The sequence below is a fragment of the Haliaeetus albicilla genome, chromosome 20 (assembly GCF_947461875.1).
Source record: "Haliaeetus albicilla chromosome 20, bHalAlb1.1, whole genome shotgun sequence".
In the NCBI taxonomy this organism is placed as follows: Eukaryota; Metazoa; Chordata; class Aves; order Accipitriformes; family Accipitridae; genus Haliaeetus; species Haliaeetus albicilla.
In genome coordinates, this window is record NC_091502.1 from 3,347,656 (window position 1) to 3,374,432 (window position 26,777).

At 37.5% G+C, this 26,777-nt stretch overlaps 1 protein-coding gene across 3 annotated transcripts in view; it reads right to left on the reverse strand.

Annotated features, from left to right (window-relative positions):
• Positions 1-26,777, reverse strand: part of PDS5B (PDS5 cohesin associated factor B) — a 114,243-nt gene that overhangs the window by 19,055 nt on the left and 68,411 nt on the right. For all 3 annotated transcript variants that reach the window (XM_069808030.1, XM_069808031.1, XM_069808029.1), the window contains exons 18-26: positions 26,583-26,688; positions 25,535-25,695; positions 24,784-24,907; positions 23,827-23,985; positions 22,931-22,999; positions 18,121-18,257; positions 10,935-11,058; positions 4,217-4,421; positions 120-234 (exon numbers count right to left, since the gene is read on the reverse strand). In XM_069808030.1, coding sequence (XP_069664131.1) covers positions 120-234; positions 4,217-4,421; positions 10,935-11,058; positions 18,121-18,257; positions 22,931-22,999; positions 23,827-23,985; positions 24,784-24,907; positions 25,535-25,695; positions 26,583-26,688 — 1,200 coding nt within the window. The remainder of the gene's footprint in view (positions 1-119; positions 235-4,216; positions 4,422-10,934; positions 11,059-18,120; positions 18,258-22,930; positions 23,000-23,826; positions 23,986-24,783; positions 24,908-25,534; positions 25,696-26,582; positions 26,689-26,777) is intronic.

Sequence of the window (26,777 nt, forward strand, 5' to 3'; positions counted from 1 at the left end):
ACTGCCATCGTTATGTGCACTGGACAGTTTATCAGGGTACCACAATGAATTAAAATTTCACTTAGAATAAAGTTAGATTGTTTTAATGCTAGAAATAACACTATTAAAAGTAGTCTTACTCTTTAATGTCCTTGAGTTGTTCAATGTCCTGGACTTTGACATAATCTGGGTCATGAGCTAGAAGATGGATAGTATAAGGAACAACATACTCTGGTAGAAGTGACAACAGTTTCTCTGAAAAGTAGAAGAAAGATGCATCAAAAGGCTACATACCAAGAAATATGTTTTTCTACTACAGAGGAAAGAGCAAAATTTAAGGTCAGCATACATTAAGATAAAGTATAGGCACATGTTGGCCTATCATTTCTTTATGATGTTACATCTCATGGTTGATGTGCAGATGTTTCATGCATGCAAAAATTAAGATTTTAAGTATCTCTCACTCAGGCTACATATTTTCTAGCTACCTTGAGAATACAGCCACAGTCACTCCCTACTCCCAATCCTTTCCTCAGTTCAAAGCCTGTATTCTGAAAGACTTTGAAAAACTGAAGTGAGGCTAGATCACAAAATCCATGTTAACTGCAAGACGTGAGACCAGCACAATTGCAGGGTAAGCTACTATTCTTTCTTTGGACATTGCAGTGTGCAGCCTTGCTGTCAACAGAACAGAAAGAAATGCCCCTTGCAGGGGCTTTGCAGTCAAATTGCCACAATGTTCCCCAAACCCACCTGTTTACCTTACCCTTTTAAAGAAGGGATAGGAGGTAACATAAAAGCTATAACAAAGTAGTAGTGGACTGAGTTTGAAAGGTTCAATCCCACTTGAACAGAGCAGCACAACTGAACTATGACATTCAAAGCATTCAAAACTTTTTCTAGCATCCTCCAAGACTTGTAAGCTGTCCTAAGCAAGGACTGCAGGAGAAAGTCTTTCCTACATCACGACAGTCAGATGGCCTATTTTCCTCGAGGATTCACAAAGTAGGGATTGTTGCCAAAGGCCCTCTCAGAGTTATGATCACAAAATACACATTCCATAAGGTAACAAATAAATTCCTGAGCTAACCAACACCACGCAGAGTGAACTTCAGCACCTCAAAGTTTGATGACGAAAATCAGAATAAAAAAGGTCATATCGCACAGGGCACGGACAACAAAAAGACACGTTGTATACCAAAAGTCAAAAAGCGTTTTGCAGAAAACGTCCAGGCTGTTTTCTTTAGCCTAACGACTAAGAGGAACTGGAGGATGCACAGCACACCTAAGTTATTAAACCTGTACCCTGTGCAACAGGCAGGACGATAGGCAAGGAAGGCATGCTAGTGTTCTGGGTATGTTACTATAGTACAAGCATCTGATCTTGAGTGCTTGTGGCAAATGCAAAGTCATGGTATTAACATGCCTATGGATAAACACTTGAATGCATATGTGAAGGAAGGAGGGAAATTGCTGTCTCTGTTTTTGAAAAATCACATTTTTGAGCTAGTGAGTGGTCATGAAAGACATGACCAAGTCTGTAAAATCTTCTTTCAGTAAGCTTTTAACCCCTATTAGGTTATGAATAAGAAGTCCAAATATCTGTAAATCATTATATATAATAATATTTGAAAACTATTTTCAAATACATTAGAACACTGACATTTTTATCCAACATCTGTTTGCTTAACTAAATTTAAAAAAAAAAAAAAAAAAAAAAAAAGATGTGGCAGGGAAGAAAAAGAACTTAACTATGATTTTAGAACACTAGCAGGATTGGCTTGCCTTAGACATGTCCCAGGCAAACCAACCTGCTATTATTTGTATTAATTAGCAACTTCAGTAGAATGCTCATCAAGAACTCATGAACTCAGTGTTTCACTAACTTTCTGCCTTGTACAGTTTCTAATATAACTATAGTAATAATTCCAGCTGGGTCTGGAAAACAAAGCGAACCAGATCCAGACAAAACAGGAAAAGGACAAATATTGACATGCATTATATTTAACCCCTGTCACCACAAAAAATAGTATTTACATTCTTTCCTCATCTCTAATAAACACAGACACAACTTGAAAGGTGGGGTGGCTTTACAGACATGAACTACCAGCACTTGAAACTAGAATGTGCCAAAACCCCCTCATGACAGGCCTTTATGAGCATTTAAGAAAGAAACTTGTTAAAAAAATTAATCTTTACTCTTGTAATTTTTCCATTTACTTGCAAGTAAAAGCCTGCCCTTAGAAAACAATGATTACTATGCAAGACACAAGCCTCTACCCAGATGAAACTAGTAACAGATACATAATCAAAATAAGTCTCCTCTTGAGTGGCTTCCACTCTGAATAGCATTTAGAGAATTTAAGAGGCCTGAGAGTAATTCCTGACAGCCTGTAAAAGGTCAGTGTGAAGGAAAGAGGCATTTTACTGTCTGGTACCAGTCTTTAGGAAGTTTTCCCTAAGGCAAGGTATACGGAGGTTTACCATCTTTTCAACAAATGCTGAAATCCTCCCAAATACCTGAAATATATCCTCCTCACCTGTACCAAGTTTTCAAGAAAAAACATATCACAAAATCATACATTTATAGGTTCAGAAAAATAGATGCATTAATCAGAGATGCAGATTCTCAGCTCTAGTTTTTTGTGGAAGCGCTTCAGAGGAGATACTATCGTCCTTACAACTCTGAGTTACTGCATGGCCAGTAGGGAGAATGACACAGGAGGAGACACATACACGTTTAAATAGTATGATCTTACCAGAACTGAGCTTCAGCTGTACTACTGCAATAATTATTTTTTTAAGATGCAAACAGTTCAAGACATTTTATTTATTAAAAGTTCAGACTGGTAAACCTGAATGTCACAAAGTTAACATAACACTGTAATCCTCAAAAAATCCTGCAATCTATATTTAATGCAGACTCCTCACAGATTATAGTACATATCAAATCAATGGCATCACTCAGGGTAAGTCTTTCAGCAAGAAAAAAAATCATCAGGCACACTTTGAAGTCCTACTGGATAAAGAGAATCACACAGATCTAGGCTCCTCTTCATTTCTTCTACAGATTTTTGATAGTAACTTTGCAGCATCTATCTTTATATAGTTAGGAAATCAGCAATTACTTTTAATCATATGAGAATTCTTATATTTTCCTCCCACATAACTAAAAGAGTTTTCAACTTTCAAGAGGAATAGTCTTAGGATGACTTAGAGGCATTTGCTCAATGGATTTTTCTTTTTTACATGTTATTGAGGAGGGTGAAAAAGCACCCATGTTTTTGCTTTTTTTAAGTCTAATTAACAATACACAAAATGATTTCTCTGCAGACTTATTCTCTAATCAAAATCTAAGGGGACTAAGGCTCACACAGACTGACATGACTAATATAAAGTCTGATTCATAAATGTAGAAGGAAATCAGTTATCTGACAGGATCTGTGAGATCAGATTCAAAAAACAGGTCTGGTCTATCCTAAGACAAGATGAAAAAATCTGCTTCATTTACAAAAGGGCAAATGATCAGTAATCTTTCAAAGAAATAAAACTTTCAAAAACTCTTATTCGAAATGCCCACAGCTCTTCATGAAGGTCTACTTTTTCCTATAACCATATACCAGTATCGTCATACTGCATGTGAGTAGCTTTGAGTATGTCAAAAGGGAAAAGGACTGATTTTATAAAAGAAAAATAGCTAACATTAGTCCATAACAACTTACACAGCATTCCCACAATGCAACTGCTGGCACAGGGATGAAAGAATTACATAAACTCATCCTGAAGTGCCTACAAATATAGCCCTTTCCCAGCATAACATAAGAAGCTACTCAATATAGCAGCGGAAAGACAGACAATTTAGTACAGCATTATGTCATTAAGGTTGCATATTATTAATTACTGAAGTAAAATCATGTTGTATGTGAAGTGACAATCATTAATTAACCATTAAGTTCAAACAGTACACATAACTGCTTTGAAAAACTACTTCACTTCCAATATACTTCGGTATAAGCATTTGCACAGCCTTTAACGAAATTGAAAGATCTCAGAAATACCTATTAAAAAACTCTAAAGAAAATCTGGACTCTATTTTCAGTTTTCATTAGATACTTCTAAGTGAAATTTACAGCCATTCTATGTATCAAACCAGAAAATGATCAATATTTTCAGTGTCTACTCACATTTACATTTAAACTATAGCACTTGTACCAAAAAGCGACATCTATTCTCTTACCACTAACTGCTGCATGTTGCTTCAGATACTCCCTTCTGACATTTATGTTCTTCACAAGGCACTGCCTAGCATGAGCTCTTCTCTCTTTCACAGGATCTTTTGCACACAGTGCACAAATAGCCATATATTCTAGTGGCAGCCGTAGTCTAGAAAGGCCTTTGTGAAGTTTCTGAGCAAATATTTGTCTCACTTGGTAACATTCATCCTATAAAAAAAAAAAAAAAAAGGCAAAACCAAAAAAAGGTAAAAGTAAACTTTTAGAAAAGTAATACAAACAGTGAAATAAAACATGGAAGCCTGGGTAAATATGCCAAAATCAATTTCAGACCTCACAGCTACAGATATATAGGAATTGTAAGAAAATTTTTAATGCCAATTCAGAGCAATTAAATTGAATTAATCAGTTGAAGCTTCCCTTAAGATCAAGAGAAGAGTTAAAGTTCAGAAAGTGTACAAGAAGATATCACATTCAGGACCCAAGGCCTAATTTAGCATAGGACTGAGGCATGGAGTTAATGAAATTGTTTACAATAGGACCGCTTGCTTTGTAGAGCCAAAGTCAAAGACCTGCACCGAAACAGTGTTTAGCCACCAGTAATCACTGTGTTGACTTTACTACTGCGATTTCACAAATTTTCATCACGCCATTAATATTACAAACTATGTAAAATTCAACAGAATTACCAGATAAGGTTAAACGTTGAGAGTACCAAGCATTTCCACTGTACTGTGGAAACCTATGAACTATGACTGACCACGGAAGGTAATAGCCCGTGTCTAACAGTTGCCAAGTAACACAAAGTAAAATAATATGAAGGCTGCAAATGTACTTCTACAATGTATTAAGCAACGTATTTCCAGAAAAGATAGGAACTTCAAAATTCTCTGTATGAAAATAACCTACGTACTTTATTTTAAGACACCATTCAATATGCCACAAACCATTTAGTAAAAGGCCAAGGAAGGATAACAGAAGCAGGTGCAGAAAAGTTAGAAGAAAATGTACAGAAAAGCATAAGGTAAACAAGGCCACCAAAACAGCTTGCCATATTTAACCTGCCAAAAAAAGGTCAAAAGGAAAAATTTGTTATCTCTAAATATGAAGAAAAAACATTAACAGGAATAAACAGCTATTTTAATCAAATGACAGTTTAGAAACCAGGAAGAATTGAAGAGGGTTTCCAGCTATCAGCCAACTGGAAGTGCAGAGACAAAACCGAGCCACTGGTAACACTGACTCCGCTAAATTCGCAAATGGCATCAGAAGAGGTCATGTGTTAGATAACACAAGCCGCCTTCTCCCCTCACTCAAAAATTAAATCCAGAAGAAATTAATCAAGCCCCCTTTTTCCATCTGTGCTTCAAGCCAGAGTCTTCCTCTATGGACTGAAACCCTGAAATTCCGGCTGCAGCCAGATTTGAAGCAACCCAAGACCACAAACCCAAACCGTGAGACCTACTCAAGAACTATTGCCTCTTCATAGCAAATCCACCCTCCCCAGCAGAAGGCTAAGGTACAGCGCTCTTCTCCTGCTCAGTAGCCTTTGGAAAGCTTAGAAGAGACCTGTGCCTTGTTGGTATACTGACAAGGAAGCATGTCCTCCTTGACTAAGAGGACAAAGGAAGGTATAGTTCATTGTTAATGATGGCATTGTGTGGCACAAATTGAAATTATTATCATTTCTTTATCTTTTAATATTGAGAATAACCTTAAATTGAGCTCAGTTACACTAGTTCACTGGGAAGAAGCGGGACCAAACTCAACCAAGTTCTACATTTTTTTATAGCATACAAAGAAAACACATATATTAGCCCAATTTTACGTATCTACTTCTCAGAATTTAATGCCCATTCATCAGAAGTTCACCATTTAAAAGTATTTTTTAGAAAACTATTTGAAAAGCAGCATGTACCCCTCAGACACAACTCTGATTCTTGAAAATTGACAAAGACTTGCTTAAACAATTAAAACACTTTCAGAGTTGACAAAGGAACCTGAAAAAGCTTTGGGATTTTTTTTTTTTTAACAAATGAAACTTATGCAATCTAAAAGATTTATTCTAAATACAATTAAAATTGCATTCTCAACAGCAAAGCTTATTAGATCTTAAATCTGGTCTCAAAGCCTGTTAAACACTGAAGTACTTAAACCTATGCTCAATTATTTTCTACTCTATTTCAATATGAAGCTCTGCTGACATCAAAATTTGTTCTACAGATCAAAGAACTGAACTGCTGGTGAGCTCACAGGTTTGGCCAAACACATACATAACTGATTTTAAAATGACTAAAACTACATGCATTTAATCATCACAAAGTCTCTGTTTACCAGTGCAACCTTAATACAGCAACTAGTGACAACACTTAATTACATATTCTGCACTCTAATCATTCCACATTACAAAATGGCAGTCTCAAGACAAAAAAACCTGCCAGCACAGAACCACAGCAGAACCTGTGCAACCATTACAGACTTTAAAAATTAAGCTTTTCCTTTTGTTTAAACTGCTTCCTGATCTGTTCACTTAAAGAACATTCACTTTAAATTAAATTACATAATACTAGAGTTGGCCTTGACATCACTTGAATGTCCTAATTCATGGCTACACTTCATAGTGTTAAGAATGAATAAACTTACAGAATAGTCAGGATCTACCATCAAGAAATGGATTCCAATACTAAACATTCTAAGCATAAACATATGCATATGTACACATGCAAATATATCAAAAACAAATATACAGATGGGTTTCCATAAGAGATTAATGCAGTACCACTTGTAAAGTGCAAAAATCACTGAAACCATTACTGTTACTCTGCATCTGAGGATCTGAACTCAATAGCCTGGCAGAGAGAAAGGAGACTGCAGAAGTCCTCAAGAAGATCTAGAAAAGTTATTCCTAAGTATTCAAAGTCCATTAAGAGCTGCAGAGAAAAGTAAAGGCAGAATTCCTGTCCTGACTGATCTTACAAGCTAAGTTCTAGTAAACAAGTAAGGAAGTTAGCAAAGAAATAATAACTGAGGAGAAAAGGTGACAAAAGCGATACTGTAGTGGAACAGATTCTCCTGGAAGATATGTCAAGGCATATGGATAACCACAGGGAGATCATTGCAGACAGCCAACATGGCTTCACAAAGGACAAGTCATGCCTGACTGATCTAGTGCCTTTTACAATGGAGTCACTACGTAGGTGGATAAGGGAAGAGCAACTGATGCCATCTAGATAGAGTTCTGTAAGGCACCACCTCACACAACATTCTTGTCTCTAAACCTGAGAGATATGGGTTTCATAGATGGACTGGATAAAAAATTGGCTGGATGGTCACGCCCTAAGAATTGCGGTCGAAAACTCAGTGTCCAAATGGAGATCAGTAACAAGTGGTGTCCCTCAGGAGTCAATTTTGGGACCAGTACTGTTCAATATCTTTATTAATGACACAGATAGAAGGATTGAGTACATCCCTTGGCGAGTCTGTGGATGACACAGAGTCAAGTGGTGCAGCTGATGCACTAGAGGGAAGAAATGCCATCCAGAGGGGCCTTGGCAGGCTTGAGGAGCAGGCCCATGTGAACCTCATGAGGTTCAACAAAGGCCAAGTGCAAGGTCCTGCACCTGGCTCAGGGCACTCCTCAGCATCAATACAGGCTGGGGGATGAAGGGGTTGAGAGCAGCCCTGCTGGGAACAGGACACTGGTGGATGAAAAATTGGACCTGAACCAGCAATGTGCACTCGTAGCCCAGAAAGCCCATTGTATCCTGGGCAGCATCAAAAGAAGCATTACCAGCAGGTCAAGGGAGGTGGTTCTGCCCCCTCTACTCCGCTCTAGTGAGACCCTACCTGGAGTACTGCTTCCAGCTCTGGGGTCCCCATTACAAGACAGACATGGAGCTGTTCGAGCAGGTCCAGAAGAGGACCATGAAAATGGCCAGAGGGTTGGAACACCTCTCCTATGAAGAAAGGCTGAGAGAGCTGGGGTTGTTCAGCCTGGAGGAGAGAAGGCTCTGGGGAGACCTTATTGTGGCCTTTCAATATATGAAGGGGGCTTATAAGAAAGACAGAGAAAGACTTTACCAGGGCCTGCAAGTGACAGGACAAGGGGCAATGGTTTTAAACTGAAAGAGGTTAAGTTTAGATAGGACATAACGAAAAAGTGTTTGCAATGTGGGTGGCTGTCCTGGTTTCAGCTGGGTAGAGTTAATTGTCTTCCTAGTAGCTGGTATAGTGCTATGTTTTTGAGTTAGGTTACGAGAAGAACATTGATAACTCTGATGTTTTCAGTTGTTGCTAAGTAATGTTTAGTCTAAAGTCCAGTATTTTTCAGCTTCCAATGCCCAGCCAACAAGAAGGCTGGAGGGGAACAAGAAGTCAGGAGGGTACACAGCCAGGGCAGCTGACCCCAACTGGCCAAAGGGGTATTCCATACCATGCGACATCACATCTAGTATATAAACTGGGGGGAGTGGTGGTGGCGGGATCACTGCTCGGGGACTAACTGGGTGTCAGTCGGTGGGTGGTGAGCAATTGCATTGTGCATTACTTGTATATTCCAATCCTTTTATTATTACTGTTGTCATTTTATTAGTGTTATCATTATCATTATTAGTTTCTTCTTTTCTGTTCTATTCTGTTCTTATCTCAACCCACAAGTTTTACCCCCCCCCCCCGATTCTCTCCCCCATCCCACTAGGTGGGGGCAGAACTGAGTGAGCGGCTGCATGGTGCTGAGTTGCTGGCTGGGGTTAAACCACAACAGAGGTAGGATACTGGCACAGGTTGCCTAGAGCTGTGGATGTGTACAAGGCCAGGATAGATGGGGCTTTGAGCAACCTGATCTAGTGGAAGATGTTCCTGCCCATGGCAGTGTGTTTGGAAGGAGATGATCTTTAGAGGTCCCTTCTGACCCAAACTATTCTATGATTCTATAGTAAGATGTGATACTAACTTGCTTATAAATGTTGGTGACCCTAGAATGTTTTCTTAATTTAAATCTCATCTCTCAAAATTCCCTTTCAAAAATTGAGGAGAGGTAAGCATTAGACCCAAAGATAGCAAAAAAAAAAAAAATGGTGACAACACATCTGTTATCAATATCCAGAAACAGTTAAGACTGATACAGCTGGAAAATGAAGCAGCAAAAAAGAAAGTGAGAGACAGTGATGCAATGAAGGGCAAGGAACTTGCTCCTAACGTACTGAAAAGAGAGTCAAAACAATGAACGCAAATTTTAATAGAGGTGAACTGCAACATTAACATTTGCAATAAACAAAACTTTGCCATAGAAGGGAGATGACTGAAGAAATGAACATATTTTGATCACTGGGATCAGAAGAAAACAGAACATGCAAATACTATATTGGCATGACATTATCTGGCTAGAGTATCCTTTCTGGAACAGAGACAGGTCTTATTTGTCATTACAGTAAGTGGTTATTCTACTCTCTAGTAATTTTGTTCTGAATTGTAAAAATCTTTAAAACTGATTTTGACTCAGGACTAACATTTCTATTAGGTTTTGGAATAGGAAGATTGAAAAGTGTCAGTCCTCGCTTTGGGTGAAAAGACCTTCAGTTATTACCACTGAATTTCTGCTGCATTTTTGTTAGATTTCATTTGCTTAAGTAATTTTAAGTTTTGCTCCATTTCTCTTGTGTTTCACAGCATTTGGGAACTGAGTAAGGGCTACTTTCCATAGGAACACAGAGGCTTAAAATCCACCTAAACATTGTCAATACATAAATATAATACAGACTGCCTTACTCTGGTATATGAATGATTTTTCTAGCCTAACTGTACCCAATTCCAAACAACTTAAGAACTTTAAAAGATACTCTATATGAAAATAAACAATATCCACACAGGAGCTTTACTTTATATTTTCTAATATTAAATTCCAATTTCAAATCTTCTGACATTTTAAATGGGGTTGCAGCTTTTAAAGCTTTAGCCAGTCATAGGAATTAAGGTCTACAATAGAATACCATTATTACTGAAGATATCTTCTGGAAGGGATTCTTCCCAGAGGATTTCTTGACTTTACAAAAGTCAGGAGAATACCAGCAGTTACACAAGTAACACCAACATGAGTTCCTCCATTATCACCTTACTCTTGGGGTGCGAATCAATTTCTGTAGAATTTAAGTCTACAAAACAGGAACACAGAGTATCTCTATATCTCTACTTAGAATTCGGAAGTTACTTCCTTTCTGCTACTTTGGGCTCACCAGCAGAAATTAAGGATGAAAATTCCAACATATACTGAGAAATCTCTCCCTACCTCTTTTAATATTTAAAGGATGCCAAATATCTTTGCAGACCTCTGCGTTGCAAATATATTCTACCCAAGTATCAAGAAACGAAGGTCACTGTTGTCACTGCAGTCCAACGTACTTTATGTCATCTCATTTCAACTTCTAATAATGTTATAATGCAACTGAGGTATTACGTAAAATCAATACTGAGTTCCTTGGTTCATCAATATTCTAACATTTCACTACTTTTAAGTTAACATTCCCCCACTAGGCGGACCAGTACTATAGATCTAATTCTCACCCAAAATCACTTTTCAGTATTATGTAGTGGGAAAATAAATTCATGCCAAGACTGAACGTTTTGCATAAAATCAGATTTAGCAAAAGTATACACAACATACAGAACAAACAACATATATACTCATACATTTGCTGATAACCCACAAGTCCCACCTAATTTCCTTACATTTATGGCTAGCGCACACAGCTGGTACTGTTCTAGGGTGATGATTTCATGGTAACAAGGTTCTTGTGCCAACTTCACAATAGCATTCCCCGCAGCCAGCCTTAACCGAGACATATCAGGTTTACTGAAAAACAAGCACATGGGTTATGAAGGTTAATTAGTAAAAACTTTATGTAATTATTTGACTTAATTAAATCTCAGTAAGTTTGCATTAGTGAAAAACTGAAAAAAAGGTACTTAGGAAAAGTTTCCATGGACTTTGCTGCCACCCCCACCCCCCCCAATCAACAGCAGAAGTAACTTCAAACCAAAAGTATTTTCCATGTCACCACATTTTACAGCCTATTACCACATACCTATTACCTTGCCCCAACTTAGCAATGAAAATATTCCTTGGAACTTCCTAAAAGTTCCACAGGTATGTGAAACAGTTCTAGCTGTGCACTGGACCAGCACAGTCCAAACTGCCTCTCAGAGACCTCATTTAGCCTGTAAGATACTTTTGTTCAGTATGCTGGTTTTTCTTCAGCAAGTTGTTCCTGTCAAAGTAACAGCCCATTTCTAGTCCTCAAAGTTGCCACACTTTTTCTAGCAATGATAGCTCAAAATCCACGCTGCAAGTCAACATAAATTGAGATTAGTTAGATATTATGATAGGTGACTAAGTGAATTATATTTTTAAGACAATAGCAAAAAGAACTTAGCAAGTGAAAAGATTTTCAACATGCTGAAAGTAGTTATGTGACTTGTACACCCAAACTGCACTCCCACTTAGCAAAACACTCCAACCATTTGCTAATTTTCATATCAAAAGATGAACAGGTTTTTCTGTAACCTACAACCGTATTTACAAAGGTTATCAAAATATTAAAAGCGTCTTCCCATGAGCTTTGCAAACTGATATCCACTAAATGTGTGCATTAATAAACTTAGTTGAGCTTTCACTGTTCTTAGAAAATTTCTTTCAGTACAGTATATTACTTCTGCCTTTCTTCAGATCAAACACAAAAGAATTAAGTTTTATGCATCTCTCACTTAAAACACTAATGAATTCTATTCAGAAGTAGTAAGTACAGCTTTTTCCTCTGGTAACTTGGAACAGGAATCAAGTTGTATTCTTACTTAGAAATAATTATTCACTTAAGCAGGGCAAATATTGTTTAACTTCTTAATCATTTGCCCTTTATCCTTAGGAAGAGCAAACACTGTAGCCTTAAATCTATTGTCATGAAAACCGTATAAAGCATTTAAAGAATGAGATTAACACCCATTATTAAACACAGAGTGCATGATAAAAATACCTACTGAAGAGCTTAAACGTTAAAATTTATCTAATCAGGTTTTATACGCACCGCAGTATTTTATGGAAACAACATCTCAAAAAAAACCCCAAACAGGTCGCGAGCAACCAAATGACGGGACAAAAGCTGCACTAACTTTGAAACAAAGCATGAAGATTAACATGGTAACGTCTGGTTCTTAAATGCCAAATTTCACTTTAAATTGCATCTACTGTGATAAGTGAACCCAATAAAGATTCAATTTTTGCACTTCAGTGACAATTGAGCAATAATGACTTACAAGTACAAGAGTGATTGAGCCAAAGGAAAGTATAAAATTAAGAACTTTCAATTTTCCTCAGCTTTGGTAGTGATAACATTTAATTCTGAAAATTCAATCAAAGATATTTCACATAAAAGTTGGCCAAATCTTTACAGAGTATATGTATCACAGAAATACCCACGAGCATGTGTGCATGCTGTGGGAAGGAAGAGCAGGACAGGGTCAGTTTTGAGTATCATTCTTACAGTTGAAGATGAAAATCAGATCTGTCTTATTCCCCCAAAGGATTATCTTCAAAGAAACTCTCAATTGAGGATTTATTTTTGATCAAACTGTTATAGCCAAAAGCCTTCTGATCTGCATTATCGCAAACCACACAATTATTAGGGCTGAAATAAAAGCCTCTGTATGATATAATTGCAGTTTTTGATTTCTTCTAGTAGTTTTGAAAATTAGTACCAAGGATGCCCTTGTCCTACCAGGAGCTCTCTAAGAGATACAAGAGGGAGCTGGACATTTGTTTTCTGGAGTGCTATTACTATTGCTGAAGACCACGTGTTTGAAATGAGAACAAAAGTGAAACCACATGGAAAGATGTTACCAAGTGCAAAACACAGTCTTAATTAAGGTGGTGGGCTGCACAAAGATAATCCAAATAAATGCATCCTGAAAACATATCTGGTATGTAATCATCTCTTCTCTCACTTTACAAACTACCAGTTAATGTTCGTTCTTCTACTCCAGAGAATAAATGCCAGTGTTGAATTTTCTAAGCATTTTTCATGTTCCATGGAATAAAAAGTGTCTTTGGAATACAACCTCTGAAAACGCTGCACACCAGATAGCGTAGTAAATTATCTATAGCACAGAACCATGAAGTTCTAAACTCCAGTTTTTAAGTAATTTCTCTCTTGGTAAGCTTCAGTTTAAGGAAAATGTAGATAGCATTTCAGAAAAATCTCAGTTCAGGTCCATATCTAATATCAATACTTCCAGCAACAGCTAGTGTCCTCTGATACTGAAATACTCTTATTTTATGCTTAGTATAGATTAAAATTAAAATCCTACTACAAAGACATGCGAGATTCAACTTTAGCTATTTTACCTAACCACAAATAGAAAATTAGTATAATACTGAGTTTTAAATTTGTAGGACTTTTTATGACTTATAAAATGAAAAATAAAGACCTGGAAAGATGGTTGAGATATTGTTTGTTGACGAAATATTTCAAAAATCTGGCACTGGTGAATTTAACTTACATAGGCTAACATCTCAAAGCAATTAGTTGCTGTCTTAAAAGCAACTCAACAGTCATCAATCCTACTACTTGAAAGTGAGAAGGATGAACAAGGGTAGGGAGTTGTTTATTTGTTTTCCAAGTGGGACCTTGTCTTCACCTGACACTCTAGGCTGAACCATGCTTTGAAATTTTAAAAAATCCCATTCCCTTAAAATGTCACTAAATCTACACAACTGTACTTTTCAAAGAGGCATGGGGACAGTAATTTTCATGGCTGATGACAATAACACCAAGATGATTACAACATGACTAACAGTCTACATGAGATCAAATGTCTCCTGAACCCTGGCACTTTCAGTTAATTCAATTATTTTTAGCAAATTATACATTGTTTAAAAGACAAATGCAAGCCATGAACACAAAAACTGACTCTACATAGAATGGTATCAGATCAAGTACAGTTTAAAAGGTTGTGTTCTGTACTTAACAGACAATTTTACTCTTTCCAAAGCCTACTCTAATTTGGAAGGAGCAGCGTAAGATTTGCACAGTAGGGACACAATAAGCACTGCCAGAAAGAAGATGTCCTCACCGAGTTCTTAAAGGGTGAAGAATAAAGGTCAGAAGTGTCAGCGAGATACCAGCAAGCTCCATGCAAAACTAATGTGCCTGAAACATCACCTCCTCTGCTTCAGGTTTTCAGAGTACTTGTTAATGTAGGTGGTATAGCTCACACAGAGACAATGGAGACCTTCTCTCCTTACAGCTTACAGCCTTCCCAAAATGCAATACTGGGAATCACAGAATAGTTACAGTTGGAAGGGACCTCTGGAGGTCATCTAGCCCAACCTCTCTGCTCAAGCAGGGTCACCTAGTGCAGGCTGCCCAGGACAGTGTCCAGATGGCTTTTTAATATCTCCAAGGACGGAAACTCCATCATCTCTCTGGACAACCTGTGCCAGTGCTCAGTCACCCTCACAGTGGAAAAAGCATTTCCTTGTGTTTAGACAGAACCCCCTGTATTTCAGTTTGTGCCCATTGCCTCTGGTCCTGTCACGGCACACCACTGACAAGCCTGACTCCAACTTTACACCCTCCATTCAGTTATTTATACACATTGATGAGACGCCCACTGAGCCTTTTCTTCCCTAGGCTGAACAGTCCCAGCTCTCTCAGCCTTTCCTCATCCATCACATGCTCCAATCCCTTAAGCATCTTCACGGCCCTACGGTGGGCTCAGTCTAGTAGCTCCACATCTCTTTTGCGCTGGGGAGCCCAGGTGTTCCATCACCTTCTCAGGGATTGAGGTGAGGCCGACTGGCCTGTAGTTAGTTCTCTGGGTCCTACTTCCAGTCCTTTTTGAAGATAGGAAAGTCATTTGCTTTCCTCCAGTCTTCAGGCACTTGTACCAATCACCATGATCATTCAGAGAGGAACAAGAGTGGCCTCACAATGACATCTGCCAGCTCCCTCAACACTCATGGGTGCACCCCATCAAGGGCCATGGACTTACACATGTCCAGTTTGCTTTAGTATTCTCTAACCTGATCTTCCCCCAAGGGTATGTCTTCCTTGCTCCAGACTTTCCCCTGGTTGCCAGGGCCTGGGATTCCTGAAAGCCAGTCTTGCTAGTGAAGACTGAGGTGAAGAAGGCATTCAGTACCTTGACCTTTTCCATGTCCGATGTCACCAGGGCTCCTGCCTCATTCAGCAGCAGGTACACATTTTTCCTAGTCTTCCTTTGTCATCTATTTACTTAAAGAAGCTCTTCTGGTTGCCTTTGTCATCCCTCGCTAGATTCAATTCCAGTTGGGCTTTGACTTTCCCAGCTGTGTCTCAGACTGTGTTCTCTGTATCCCTGCCAGGTTACCCGTCCCTACTTCCACTTTCTGTATACCTCACAGAATGCTTTGGGTTGGAAGGGACCTTTAAAGGTCACCTAGTCCAACTCCCCTGCAATGAGCAGGGACATCTTCAACTAGATCAGGTTGCTCAGAGCCCCATCCAAGTTGAATGTTTCCAGGGATGGGGCATCTACCACCTCTCTGGGCAACCTGTTTAACCACCCTCATCGTAAAAGATTTCTTCCTTATATCTAGTCTGAATCTACCCTCTTTTAGTTTAAAACCATTACCCCTTGTCCTATCACAACAGGCCCTACTAAAATGTTTGTCCGCATCTTTCTTATAGGCCCTCTGTAAGTATTGAAAGGCCGCAATAAGGTCTCCCTGGAGCCTTCTCTTCTCCAGGCAGAACAATTCCAACTCTCTCAGCCTTTCCTCATAGGAGAGGTGCTCCATCCCTCTGATCATTTTTGTGGCCCTCCTCTGGACCCATTCCAACAGGTCCATGTCTTTCCTGTACTCATGACTCCAGAGCTGGACACAGTACTCCAGGTGGGTTCTCACCAGAGTGGAGAATAAGGGTAGAATCCCCTCTCTCAACCTGCTGGCCACACTTCTTTTGATGCAGCCCAGCATACAGTTGGCTTTCTGGGCTGCAAGCACACATCACCAGGTCATGTCCACATTTACATCCACTAGTACCAAGTCATTCTCTGCAGGACTACTCTCAATCCCTCCTTTTGTGTTTGAGTTTTGCCAGGAGCTCCTTGCTCTTCTACATAGCTCTGCTGAAATATTTGCCTGACCTTCTGCTTTGACCACTCTTGAGTCTTAGAGGAGATGATGCTGGAATACTAACTAACTAGGTTTCTTGGGTCCCTCTTCCCTTCAAGGCCTTATCCAATGGGACTCTACTAAGCAGATCCTTGAAGATGCCCAAGTCCGTTGTCCTCAAGTCCGGCACTGTGGTATTGCTTTTTGCCCTCAGGACTCTGAACTCCACCATCTTATGGCCATTACAGCCAAGGCTGCCTTCGACCTTCACACACCCAACAAGTCCCTCCTTGTTGGTAAGAGGTCCAGCAGAGCACCTCTCCTCATTGGCTCCTCTATCACTTGTGTCAGGAAGTTGTTGTCGATGCTCTCCAGGAAGCACCCGGATTGTTTATGCACTGCTGTGTTGCTCCTCCAGCAGATATTGGAGCAGTTGAAGAGTCCCCCATGAGGGCCAAGGCCTGCAAACGTGAAGTTGTTTCTAGCTGTTTATAGAAGGCCTCATCCACTTGCTCTTCCTGGTCAGGGCGTCTACAGCAGAAACCCACTACAATGTCACCCATACCAGTCTGCTCCTTAATCCTAACCCAGAAGCTCTCAGTCGGCTCATCATCAATCCCCAGGCAGAGCTCCAAGCTCTGGGGTTGAAGGGCTGCCTTTAAGACAGAGCAACCTCACTCGTCATTGTAGCTTTCTCCCTCCCGTAAAAGGATCCCCAGCCCTCCATTAATTTCAATAATGGAGAACTGACCACATCATTATATGTGGTTTCTATTATTATCTAAAGTTTTTAGTACAAAAAGAGGGGGAAAATTAAGTTTCTAAAACATGGACAGTAAGGAATCATCACCCCAAGCATGAAAACACACAGGACCTACAGAACTGATCCACTCACAAACTACTGGATAAGCCAACAATATGCTCCAAGCAGTCATGCTGAAACACTTAACTCCCTAGTAACTGCCATGAATGGTCGTATTATAGAATTTAAAACTATGAAACAATTATTTACAAGGAACTTTAAGAAAGGCTACACAGTTACAACAAAGATAATATATTGGACAACTCTTGGGTTTGCAATTTTGCACACACAACATAGGTTTTATCTGCATAATCACTGTATAACATTAAACGCTACCCAATAGCAGCTGACAACTTGTCACTTCTCCTACTACAGAGGATTAAGAAGATACCCAGGAAAAAAAAAAAGTTGTCTAACAATCACCTAAAAGGTAAATTATTTATTGAGACTTAATCCCCTTGACACATTTCCCTCTTCCTTTCACTTTTAGAGGCTCAAGGGATCGAAGTCTGCCTTAAAGCAGAAGTGCCTTATGTACTAGCTATTCCCATGTGGTTTACTGCAACATGCTATTATTTTTTATTAGAAAGCCTGCCTATTGGCCTCTGACATACACAACAATTGGTATATCAGGAAGACCAAGCTGCATAAAAAATTAAAACCAATTTTCAGTGGGAGAGAGGAAGTTACACAGTTTATTCTTGCAATATGAATAATGGCTCTTCAAAAAAAGAGATAAACCAAAGAAGATAAAACCATTAAAATACAGTCATATCTACAGTGTTAAAAAACCCCTGAGACTCAGCAAACTTATGAAGGAATCCAGCAAAGCTTACCATTAGTTCTTAAAAAATAAGACGTATAAATTGTTAAGTGGTCTAACAGAATAGTTTAAGTACTACTATACCTCAAACTCTCCCCACCACATCACAGACATCAAAACATTACCATCTCTTACATACCTAATTTTCCCTTGCTCTGTTAAATCTCCATCACTGTGTAATATTGTTGTTAGCAACCTCAGAGTTGAAGTTCCAGACTTGCTGTGGTTGTTCTTCATTCCTAGCAACCATCGAACCATCATCTTGATGGCCTGAATCTGAAAAAAAAAAAAAAAAAAAAAAAAAAAAAAAAAAAAAAAAAAGATTGATATGCAGAAGTCATATCACACCATGAGTCTCATTTTAAAAATAATCTTTATCTTAGTTTAATTACACAGTATTTTCCCAAGTGTTTTTTGCTGCTATGAACACAAGCCTGTCAAGGCTGCAAAACATCACTTAAATACTGAAAGATGACTAGACATATTCTCACTAGACAGCAACTTTTTACTGAAAGTCTCAAGCATTTACTACAGTAAATAAAAATCATACAACATTTAGTTAAAGTTTGTATCCCTATATATTCTTTATTTATATATGTAATATTTGAGTTTAAATTTAAGACACGTAAATTAAAAACCAGCTCAGATATTTTGACTGTTAAAAGTATCAACCTGTATTAAGATAACTCATCCTGGAAAAGAATATTTCTTTCATGGCTACTGAAAGAAAAACCTCAAAGCTTGTTACTTAGAATAACTTGTCTTTTGCCAACAGAAACAAAGTGTTTTGAGGCAAGCTTCTAAAAGTATGCAGAATCCAGCAGCTATCATGAAACACTGTATAATTTCACATTTCTTTAGTGAAAATAAAGCATGAATTTGGAGATTAAGTTTGTTTTAGTATTTGAATCCCTTTCTCCTTCCATTTTCCTTCTATGTGAGAGCAGAGATGATAAAGAAAACAGAAAGATCAGTATCCTCTTACAGCAAAATGAAAATGCTTATATGAATCACATAGACATCCTTGGAAAAAAAAGAACAACAAAACCAAACCTAAACACCAACCCTGGAGTTCAGAACACAAACCCCAAAAGCTCTAGAAAAACTAAGGCACTTTTAGTACACAGTAATTTCAAATTCCTTCCTTAATGGGAAAGGCAGTTCTAATAACTGTTATATAAATATTCACAATATCACCAAATGAAATTCATCATACAGTTGATCTATTCCATGTAACAAACTGATCACAATGGTCCCTTCAGATCTAAGTTCTACGGTTGTCATCTATACATGAGTTTATTTTTTAGCACTGTAGCCCATTTACTCCACCTACAGAATTCTAATTCTATTGAATAAGAAGAGGTAGGATATCTGTCACTCAAGAACTCAAAATGCAAATGAAGTTTGTGGAACAGAAATGAAATTGTCTTGCCCTAGCTTTCAAAGAGTCTTCCTCTGAAACAGCTGTAGGTATCCACCAGAAGATTTTAATAGCAATAAAAGCAAAATAACAATAACAATAAAAATAACAGCAGCAACAGATCTTTTGACAGCTCACCAATTCAGTTTCTTCATGTCATAACCAGTACCTGTAACCATTACCGCCTCCCATTTTTGTTGGAAGGACAGAAACATGCTAGGCCTATTTGGCCTTCAAGTAAATGACATATTCAGCCAGGGAACAGCCACATGCTCTCTTGAGCCCTGACATCTCTGGTCAGCTCCTGAGCAATTTCAATTTTAACCTTTGCTTCTCTCTTCCCCCTCTACAATTCCCTTCCCCTAGTTTTACTGTTCAAATCTACTCTAGTGTTCCTTCCACATAGCAAGTCTTCATCCCAACTCCTTCAGAATTTTCCTCTGAACCCACTATGTTCCCTGTTTCTTTGCTGGTGTTAATGATGATGTGATGACATTCCAGCAACCCTTCAGAATTAAGCATTCCCATGAAATTAGTACAGGGCATGAGAACTACCCCAGTCACTGCTTCTGGCTATCTGAAAACTTAAACACGACATGAGCTTTCACTGCCCTCATGTTTTAAATTTTTTCTTTGCAGCCAAACAGGATAACTATCAAAGGATAATTCCAGTTGGAAGAAGTGTCAGGAGGTCTCCAGTCCAATCTCCTGCTCAAAGGAAAGTCAGCTATGAAGTCAGACCATGGTGGTCTCAGCTTTATCCACTGTGGTGTTGAAATCCTTCAAGAATGGAGATTGCACAGGCTTTCTTGGCAACCTGCAACCTCTTGCAACCTGTTCCATTGCGTGACTGTTCTCAGGTTTGGTTTTTTACCTTATATCCAGTCTGAACCTCTTGTTTCAATTTGTGTCCCATGAGCCTAAAATTCTCCTCCGAGATTAAAAATTATTATGCACAACATGAAAATATCAAGAAAGTCAAAATACAGCATGGGTCAGAACTATATCAAAGGCCACAAATGACTGCTTTGTACTCGACTTAGCAGCACAACATGAACTATGTGTACTTGAAATGCAAGCAAAAGTGACAGGACATTATCATTTCTTTCTGAGATAGTAAATATAACGTAACAGATCTCTGATTTGTCACGAGAAAACTGCAATTAACTACTAACTTTACATAAACTGTCAGTAGTAAATAAGTATTAATTTTTAAGATTCATATTACCAAAAATAATCAACAGATAGTTATAAGCCTTTTCTGTGATTTAGAGATCATCATCATGCTTCCATTGTAAACGTATAATGGACTCCCATCCCATGCAGTGCTCCTAGAAACACTGTCTTCCTACCACATCAACATTGCGACAACAGCTAGCTCAGGTTTCTACTTGAGTTTTCAGAGCCACAAATGCTGCAGTTTTGTGCAGTAGCGAAAAATGAAACAATGCCCACTCAAAGCACAGTTAGAGAAATAGGACAAGAAGCCTTGTATTGCAGTGTACATACAAGGAAACAAGAAATATCACTGCTACTGTGTAAGTCTCAATCCACTGCATGTGCACCGAAGTATTCAGTACTGGTCACAGTCAAGAGAGATTACTGCTTTAGAGCAGACACTCAAGTGCCAGGCGTCAGAATTCAAGTCTAAATCATACAATAATTAATACCATTGATATTTAATACTGTACTGAAACATTTCTCTACAGACATCATTTCATTTAAGGTTTAGCATCCAAAACAAAGTCTAGCCTACATCAGCCTACGTCTGTTAGGCTGGATGATACTAAAATTTTGTCTTCATCAGTCCTTCCACCTTTCATACTTAAACTTGCTAGTTTTAAGATCCCCATTAGATATATTATACAGTTACGTTACAGAGGGAGGAAAGCTTTTAAAACCAGAATGAAGAAAAGTACACTGTCAGAGAGAAATTGTTTTTAAACTAACGGTGTGGCCTGCAGCGTTCATTAAATATAGGCTTCTCAGCAGTAATAAATGCTAATTAAATTTGCAAATCAATTTTCACAATAACCTGTTTTCACTTGCCAATAAATGCTTCTTACAGTTTTCAGGCTTGGCTTCAACTTCAATTTGCCTTAAGATTTTCTGTAAGCCAATTCCCTTCCAAATAGCCAATTGTATGAAAAGTTTTATCAACATAAAAGCGCATTTTAGAGAGGTATTACAGCTTCATAAATATTAAAAAAAATTAAGAAAAAACAATATTTACTACTAAAAGTTACATGTATAATTACTGAAGTGAAATCATGTCTATTTTAAACTAGCAGGTCATTAAATCAAAACAAACATGCATTCTTTTAACAGTTTTTGGAGTGTACTGTGTAACTATGGAATTGCACAAATACAATAAATATCCTTGTTGTAGTCAAACGAATAAAAAGCTGACAAATCAACTCCAAACACAACTGAGCATTTCCAGTAATGAGTTCTAGTAATGAGTTCTGTACCAAGCTGGAAACCAAAGTACTTACTAAACCAGCAGAGAAGGAGGTATGCTACAAAGAATTTAACAGCTTCATGAGAGAAGGTAAAGAACTTTTTAAAACCATCCGAGCAACTTTATTCAAAAGACATTGGAAATTAAATGACTGCTGTAATTAACTTAGAAACAGCATGCTACAATGTACATGCATCTTCCTAATTCTGAAAGAAAATGTGAAAGTATGATCTACCCCATTCTAAGAAAGGGCATTTAAAAAAAACACCCAGACTTAGGATGCGTTTTCCACAGTTTAAGTCTATTTCTGACTGAGTGAAAAATTGAGTGAGAATATCTATTACCAAGTCCACAAAATTTAATAAAAAACTTACTCCAAAAAAAGAATAAGCTTGAAATGACATTTTTAAGTAAAAAAAAAAACCAAAAACAAACAAACAAAAAAACCCAAAACCAAACCAGCAACCCCACCACCATTTTAAAGTTGGGGTTTTTTCCCCTTAAATCTAGTTTTTTCTCTAATACACATTGTACACAGAGAAAAAACAATATGACACATTTATTCATCTGAAGAAACTGACAAATCCAAACCCATTTTTTTCTTTATTCCAAAATAGCACTCAGTTTCTTGGAATGTCCTAAGAATTCAAAAGAAAAAGGGAAGACTTTAAACAAAGTCTCTAGGATATTTAACTCCTATGTTAAACAGGAGGGAAAAAAAATAATTTTACTTTAACTGTGACAATACCTGGAATACTTAGGTGTTGCACACCAAACCTAAGCCTATAAAAAGCTATAATAAAAATTCAATAAAGTGTATATGTAAATTTATTTACAGAAGTAAAAAAAAGTAGATGCTCCCAAAAGCAAATTCTTTTCTTCTGGCAATCCAAAAATGTGTATCCTGATGAGATCCTCAATTTAAAAATAGTTACTTCTTTTTTACTTTTAGAAAGGTGACAAGGAAACAGAGAAAAGCAGTTGACAGCTTTAGGAATCCAGATATTTAACTTCCTTTATTAAATATTAGACAGACAATCACAGGAAAATATAGTAAGTGCTACTTACTTTAACAAGCGTTTCAGGAGACACTTCTTCATCTGGGACCCAAAGTTTTGTTGTCTTTTTTCCTGGAAGCTAAACCAAATGTTACATTTTGTTACACTACTGTTACTCTTCAGTGAAACCTGCCATAATCTCCTCTGCCCTGTTTGCTTCCGAAAACAATACAGCAGCACCCACTGGTTAGTTTTATGCCTTCTGTATTTTATAGAAGTAAACATTACAGAAGTGAGATACTGTTCTTACCTCACTATTCAAGTACCAGCAAATTTAACAGTAGTAAAGGGGTGGTTTTTCATTGTTGTTACATGAAAACTATTGCTTTAGAGTGTAATAGCTGTTACTTTGAAAATAATTTCCAGTTTCCATATCCAGTACACTGGAACTTCAAGCACATAGTTTTGGACAGTAAATCTTTCCCTAAACAATGGCTGATAACACACAAGTTCTTTTTTTCACTTTAAAATCACTACCAACACAGAAGTATTAGAAAAATTAAAATTCAGACTTCCATTTAAACAGTGTATTTTAGTTTCAAATGCATTAACACTTCCTAAAAAAAAAAAAAAAAAAAAAAAATGACAACTTGCTTGTTCAAGACAAGAGACTGAGCGAGTGAAGTGTGAAGTCAATAACAATTTTCCCATTTTTAATAAAAGGCAAGTCATGAGTGATCAAATGCTGTGCTATACAGCTTGTCACTTTAGTAAGGACTACCAAATTAGTACTGTCTCCTTTCCTGTACTGTTGGTTTTCAACTGAGTCAAACGGTATACGTGGAAATCAAAAGACAGCCATAGGCAAGAAGTAGAACCAACAACCCAAAAATTTTCACAAGTCCTTGCTGAGTATCATACTACAGGAGAAGCAAAATCTTAATACAAGGTTTTAAAAATACTTACCCTATCATTCATTAGCAAATCTTTAACAATAAAAGTGGCAACCAAAGATTTCAAAGGGGCAGCAAACTGATCAGGTGCTAGCATGGCTATATGTCCAATAGTAACCAATGGTGTAATGAGATGCTCAAAATTGCTTGGATCCAGACTTTTATGCAGTGGCTAGAATAAAGGCAACAAATTCAGGTATTACTGCTATAATCTGTGTCTTATTGAGGGGAGGTGGGTGAGAACTCTGTACCAAGTTGTCCATGTCTACTTCTATTTCAGAAATACAGTTTTAAAAGAACTAATAATTATTTAGATTTAAAGACACATTCACCAACCCTACAAGTCTCCTAAAAATCAAAAGAAAAAAATCAAGACGACAGACAAAATGTTTTATCACATCTGGGTAGTTCAAAAAGCAGCAGCTCAAGCAGGACCATTTAGGAAACAATGGATTAAAAAGTGTTTTTTCTTGTTGAAGAAGTGGGCATACTACATTTCAAGACTGCAATTTCAGTAATGGATTATAATTCAGTCTTCAAGATAAAAGGCTGATGGGCACTAATTAAAAAGTACATTTGCAGTTATAACTAAAAACTATTTAAACAGTCTCTACCATAATTCAGTCTTCTGTAATTTCTGTAACCATTTAAATACTTTGGGCCAGTCCCAACTGGGGTGAGGAGTGGTGTATGGTTCCTCTCTCCATAAAAAGTTCATGGTTCTAGCAGAAAGCCCAACACTGTTTTGTTCTATCATCTGCTCAGATACATAACCCTAAGCATGATGGATCATGGGATACAAAAACACCCTCTGCTACCATTTTTCTGGGCAAACTGTATGAGAACAAAGGGAAAGGGGAAAAATATCTTTCTTAAATTTGATACAACTTGTCATATAAATTGCCACTACATCCCTTAGTTTACATGTGCGATATAAAAGATAAATAAAAATTAAATATTTTAATTTTACCTCAAATATCTGTGCAAACTGTGTTTCTTTGCTGGAAAATATGGCATGGATGCAGTGAATAGCATATTTGGCTTGACGAGGGGGTCCCTTTTTAGCTTTATGATGCAACACTGGAAGCAAAGCACTTGGGGGAAAAAAAAAAAAAAAAAGAGATAAGTACCTTTTCACAAGGTGTATTTTGAAAATCTTCCAAAATATCAAACTAGCAAAAAAGCACAGATATACATATATAGAACACACCACCTCCGCAAAACTGCTAATTGTCCTGATTTTGGCAATTTCTTCAAAGAAAGAAAAAAAGGGTTATTTACATGGCTTGCAAGTAAAAAACCCCTGGTTTTTGTTGATAAAATATCATGTGGTAAAACAAACATTTTATCTGCACGAGTTACTAAAAGCTGTTTTGGAAATATTATTGTCTACACATGCCCATTAATGTGCAAAGAATGTTTTTACATGGCCATATTTAATTTAGGAAAAAACATTAAGTAATTCTGAAGGGCAATGATAAAAACGATAGTAATATCAGTAAAATATCAGCTGTCACTACTTTGGATACATTAATTTCACTTCCATTCTTAAAAAAGCACTGCATTTTAAAGTAATTCAAAATCTCTTTCCTGCTTTACCTGAAGTAATACTTTCTTCCAAAAGAATGCAGGATAATGCTATAGCATGCAAAAGGAAGAATGAGAACTTCCAAAATCCCATATAGTAAAGAACACTACTCAGAGTAAGATATACAACTTACGATCGTATATGAGGAAAGTCTTCTTCAATTTTACTTCCTGTGTTTTTGAAAATTTGTAATGCAGCTTCTGCCACTTTTTCATCATCCATTTTCAAACAAGCCAGGAGAGATTCAAAAGTTTCAGCTGAATGAAATGAGATAGGGTGCGTAAATGAAAGTACCTGCCAAAATAGGATGAAAGCCATGTTAGTATTTTTAAAGGCCCACTTATATAGACCATTCCATCAAGAGTCATATTCCACTGCCATACTGGAATATTTATAACACTCTGCCTGGTTTTGCCACATAATGCACATTTCTCTTTTTCTGACCCCTTTTTTTTTTTCAGTACCCCCTAAACTTCTCTGTCTTTATACATGATCTCATCAGTTTTAACTTACTTCTCCAATCTCAATTTCTTCTCCAATTATTGTGAATGTGTACTTCTCAGTGGCTAGATCTACTTTAGCAAGTACTGGGTTACAGCAGAAGCATGTCTTAAGCGAAACATAACTGATGCTAAGAAAGCAATATTGACATTTCAGGGGTTTTACTTCAGAGTATTTCTAGACTGACTGAACCCACTTTAGCCACTGCAACACAACATGTGCTTCTGAAGCCCATCTCATAATTTTGTTTCTCTAAAACGAATCCAGCTTGTGTGCTCCCAGACTTCATGCTTGTTTGCTAAGTGGAACAACTGGTTGTGCTCCAAAGTGGTAAGACCCCAATTTATAAAGGAACTCAGGAGAACTGCATTATTGTACTGATATACAAGTACAGTTCCAAAAGTAGTATAACTATATTCACAAACTGCTGAATTCACACTCTAATAATCAAAAGCCAGCTGATTTCACAGATGTAACTACTTTTGACTTCCAGAAAAACTTGTAAATTATTTATAAAATAACCTTACTTATGTGCCACATAAGATGAGCATATAGAAAAAAAACAAACCAGTATCCTTCCAGATAGCTACCACATGCTTATGACTAATGATACTGAGTGCAAATTAAAAAGTTGCTTCAGAAAGTTTCACATGTGCACTGAGCACCAGGAGTATACTTGCCTTAAGCAATTCAAGACCTGCTCTGATTGCCTGGTCAGTAGGTACACCCTCATCTTCATCATCAGCTGTTCCATCTATAGACTTGTTTACTTGCTTGATAAGGGCACTGAAGAGAAAAACAAAACATGGCCTTGTATTTATTGTAATTCCACTGTGTATGACTACTTTCATAAGTTTAAGACATAACCTTATTAA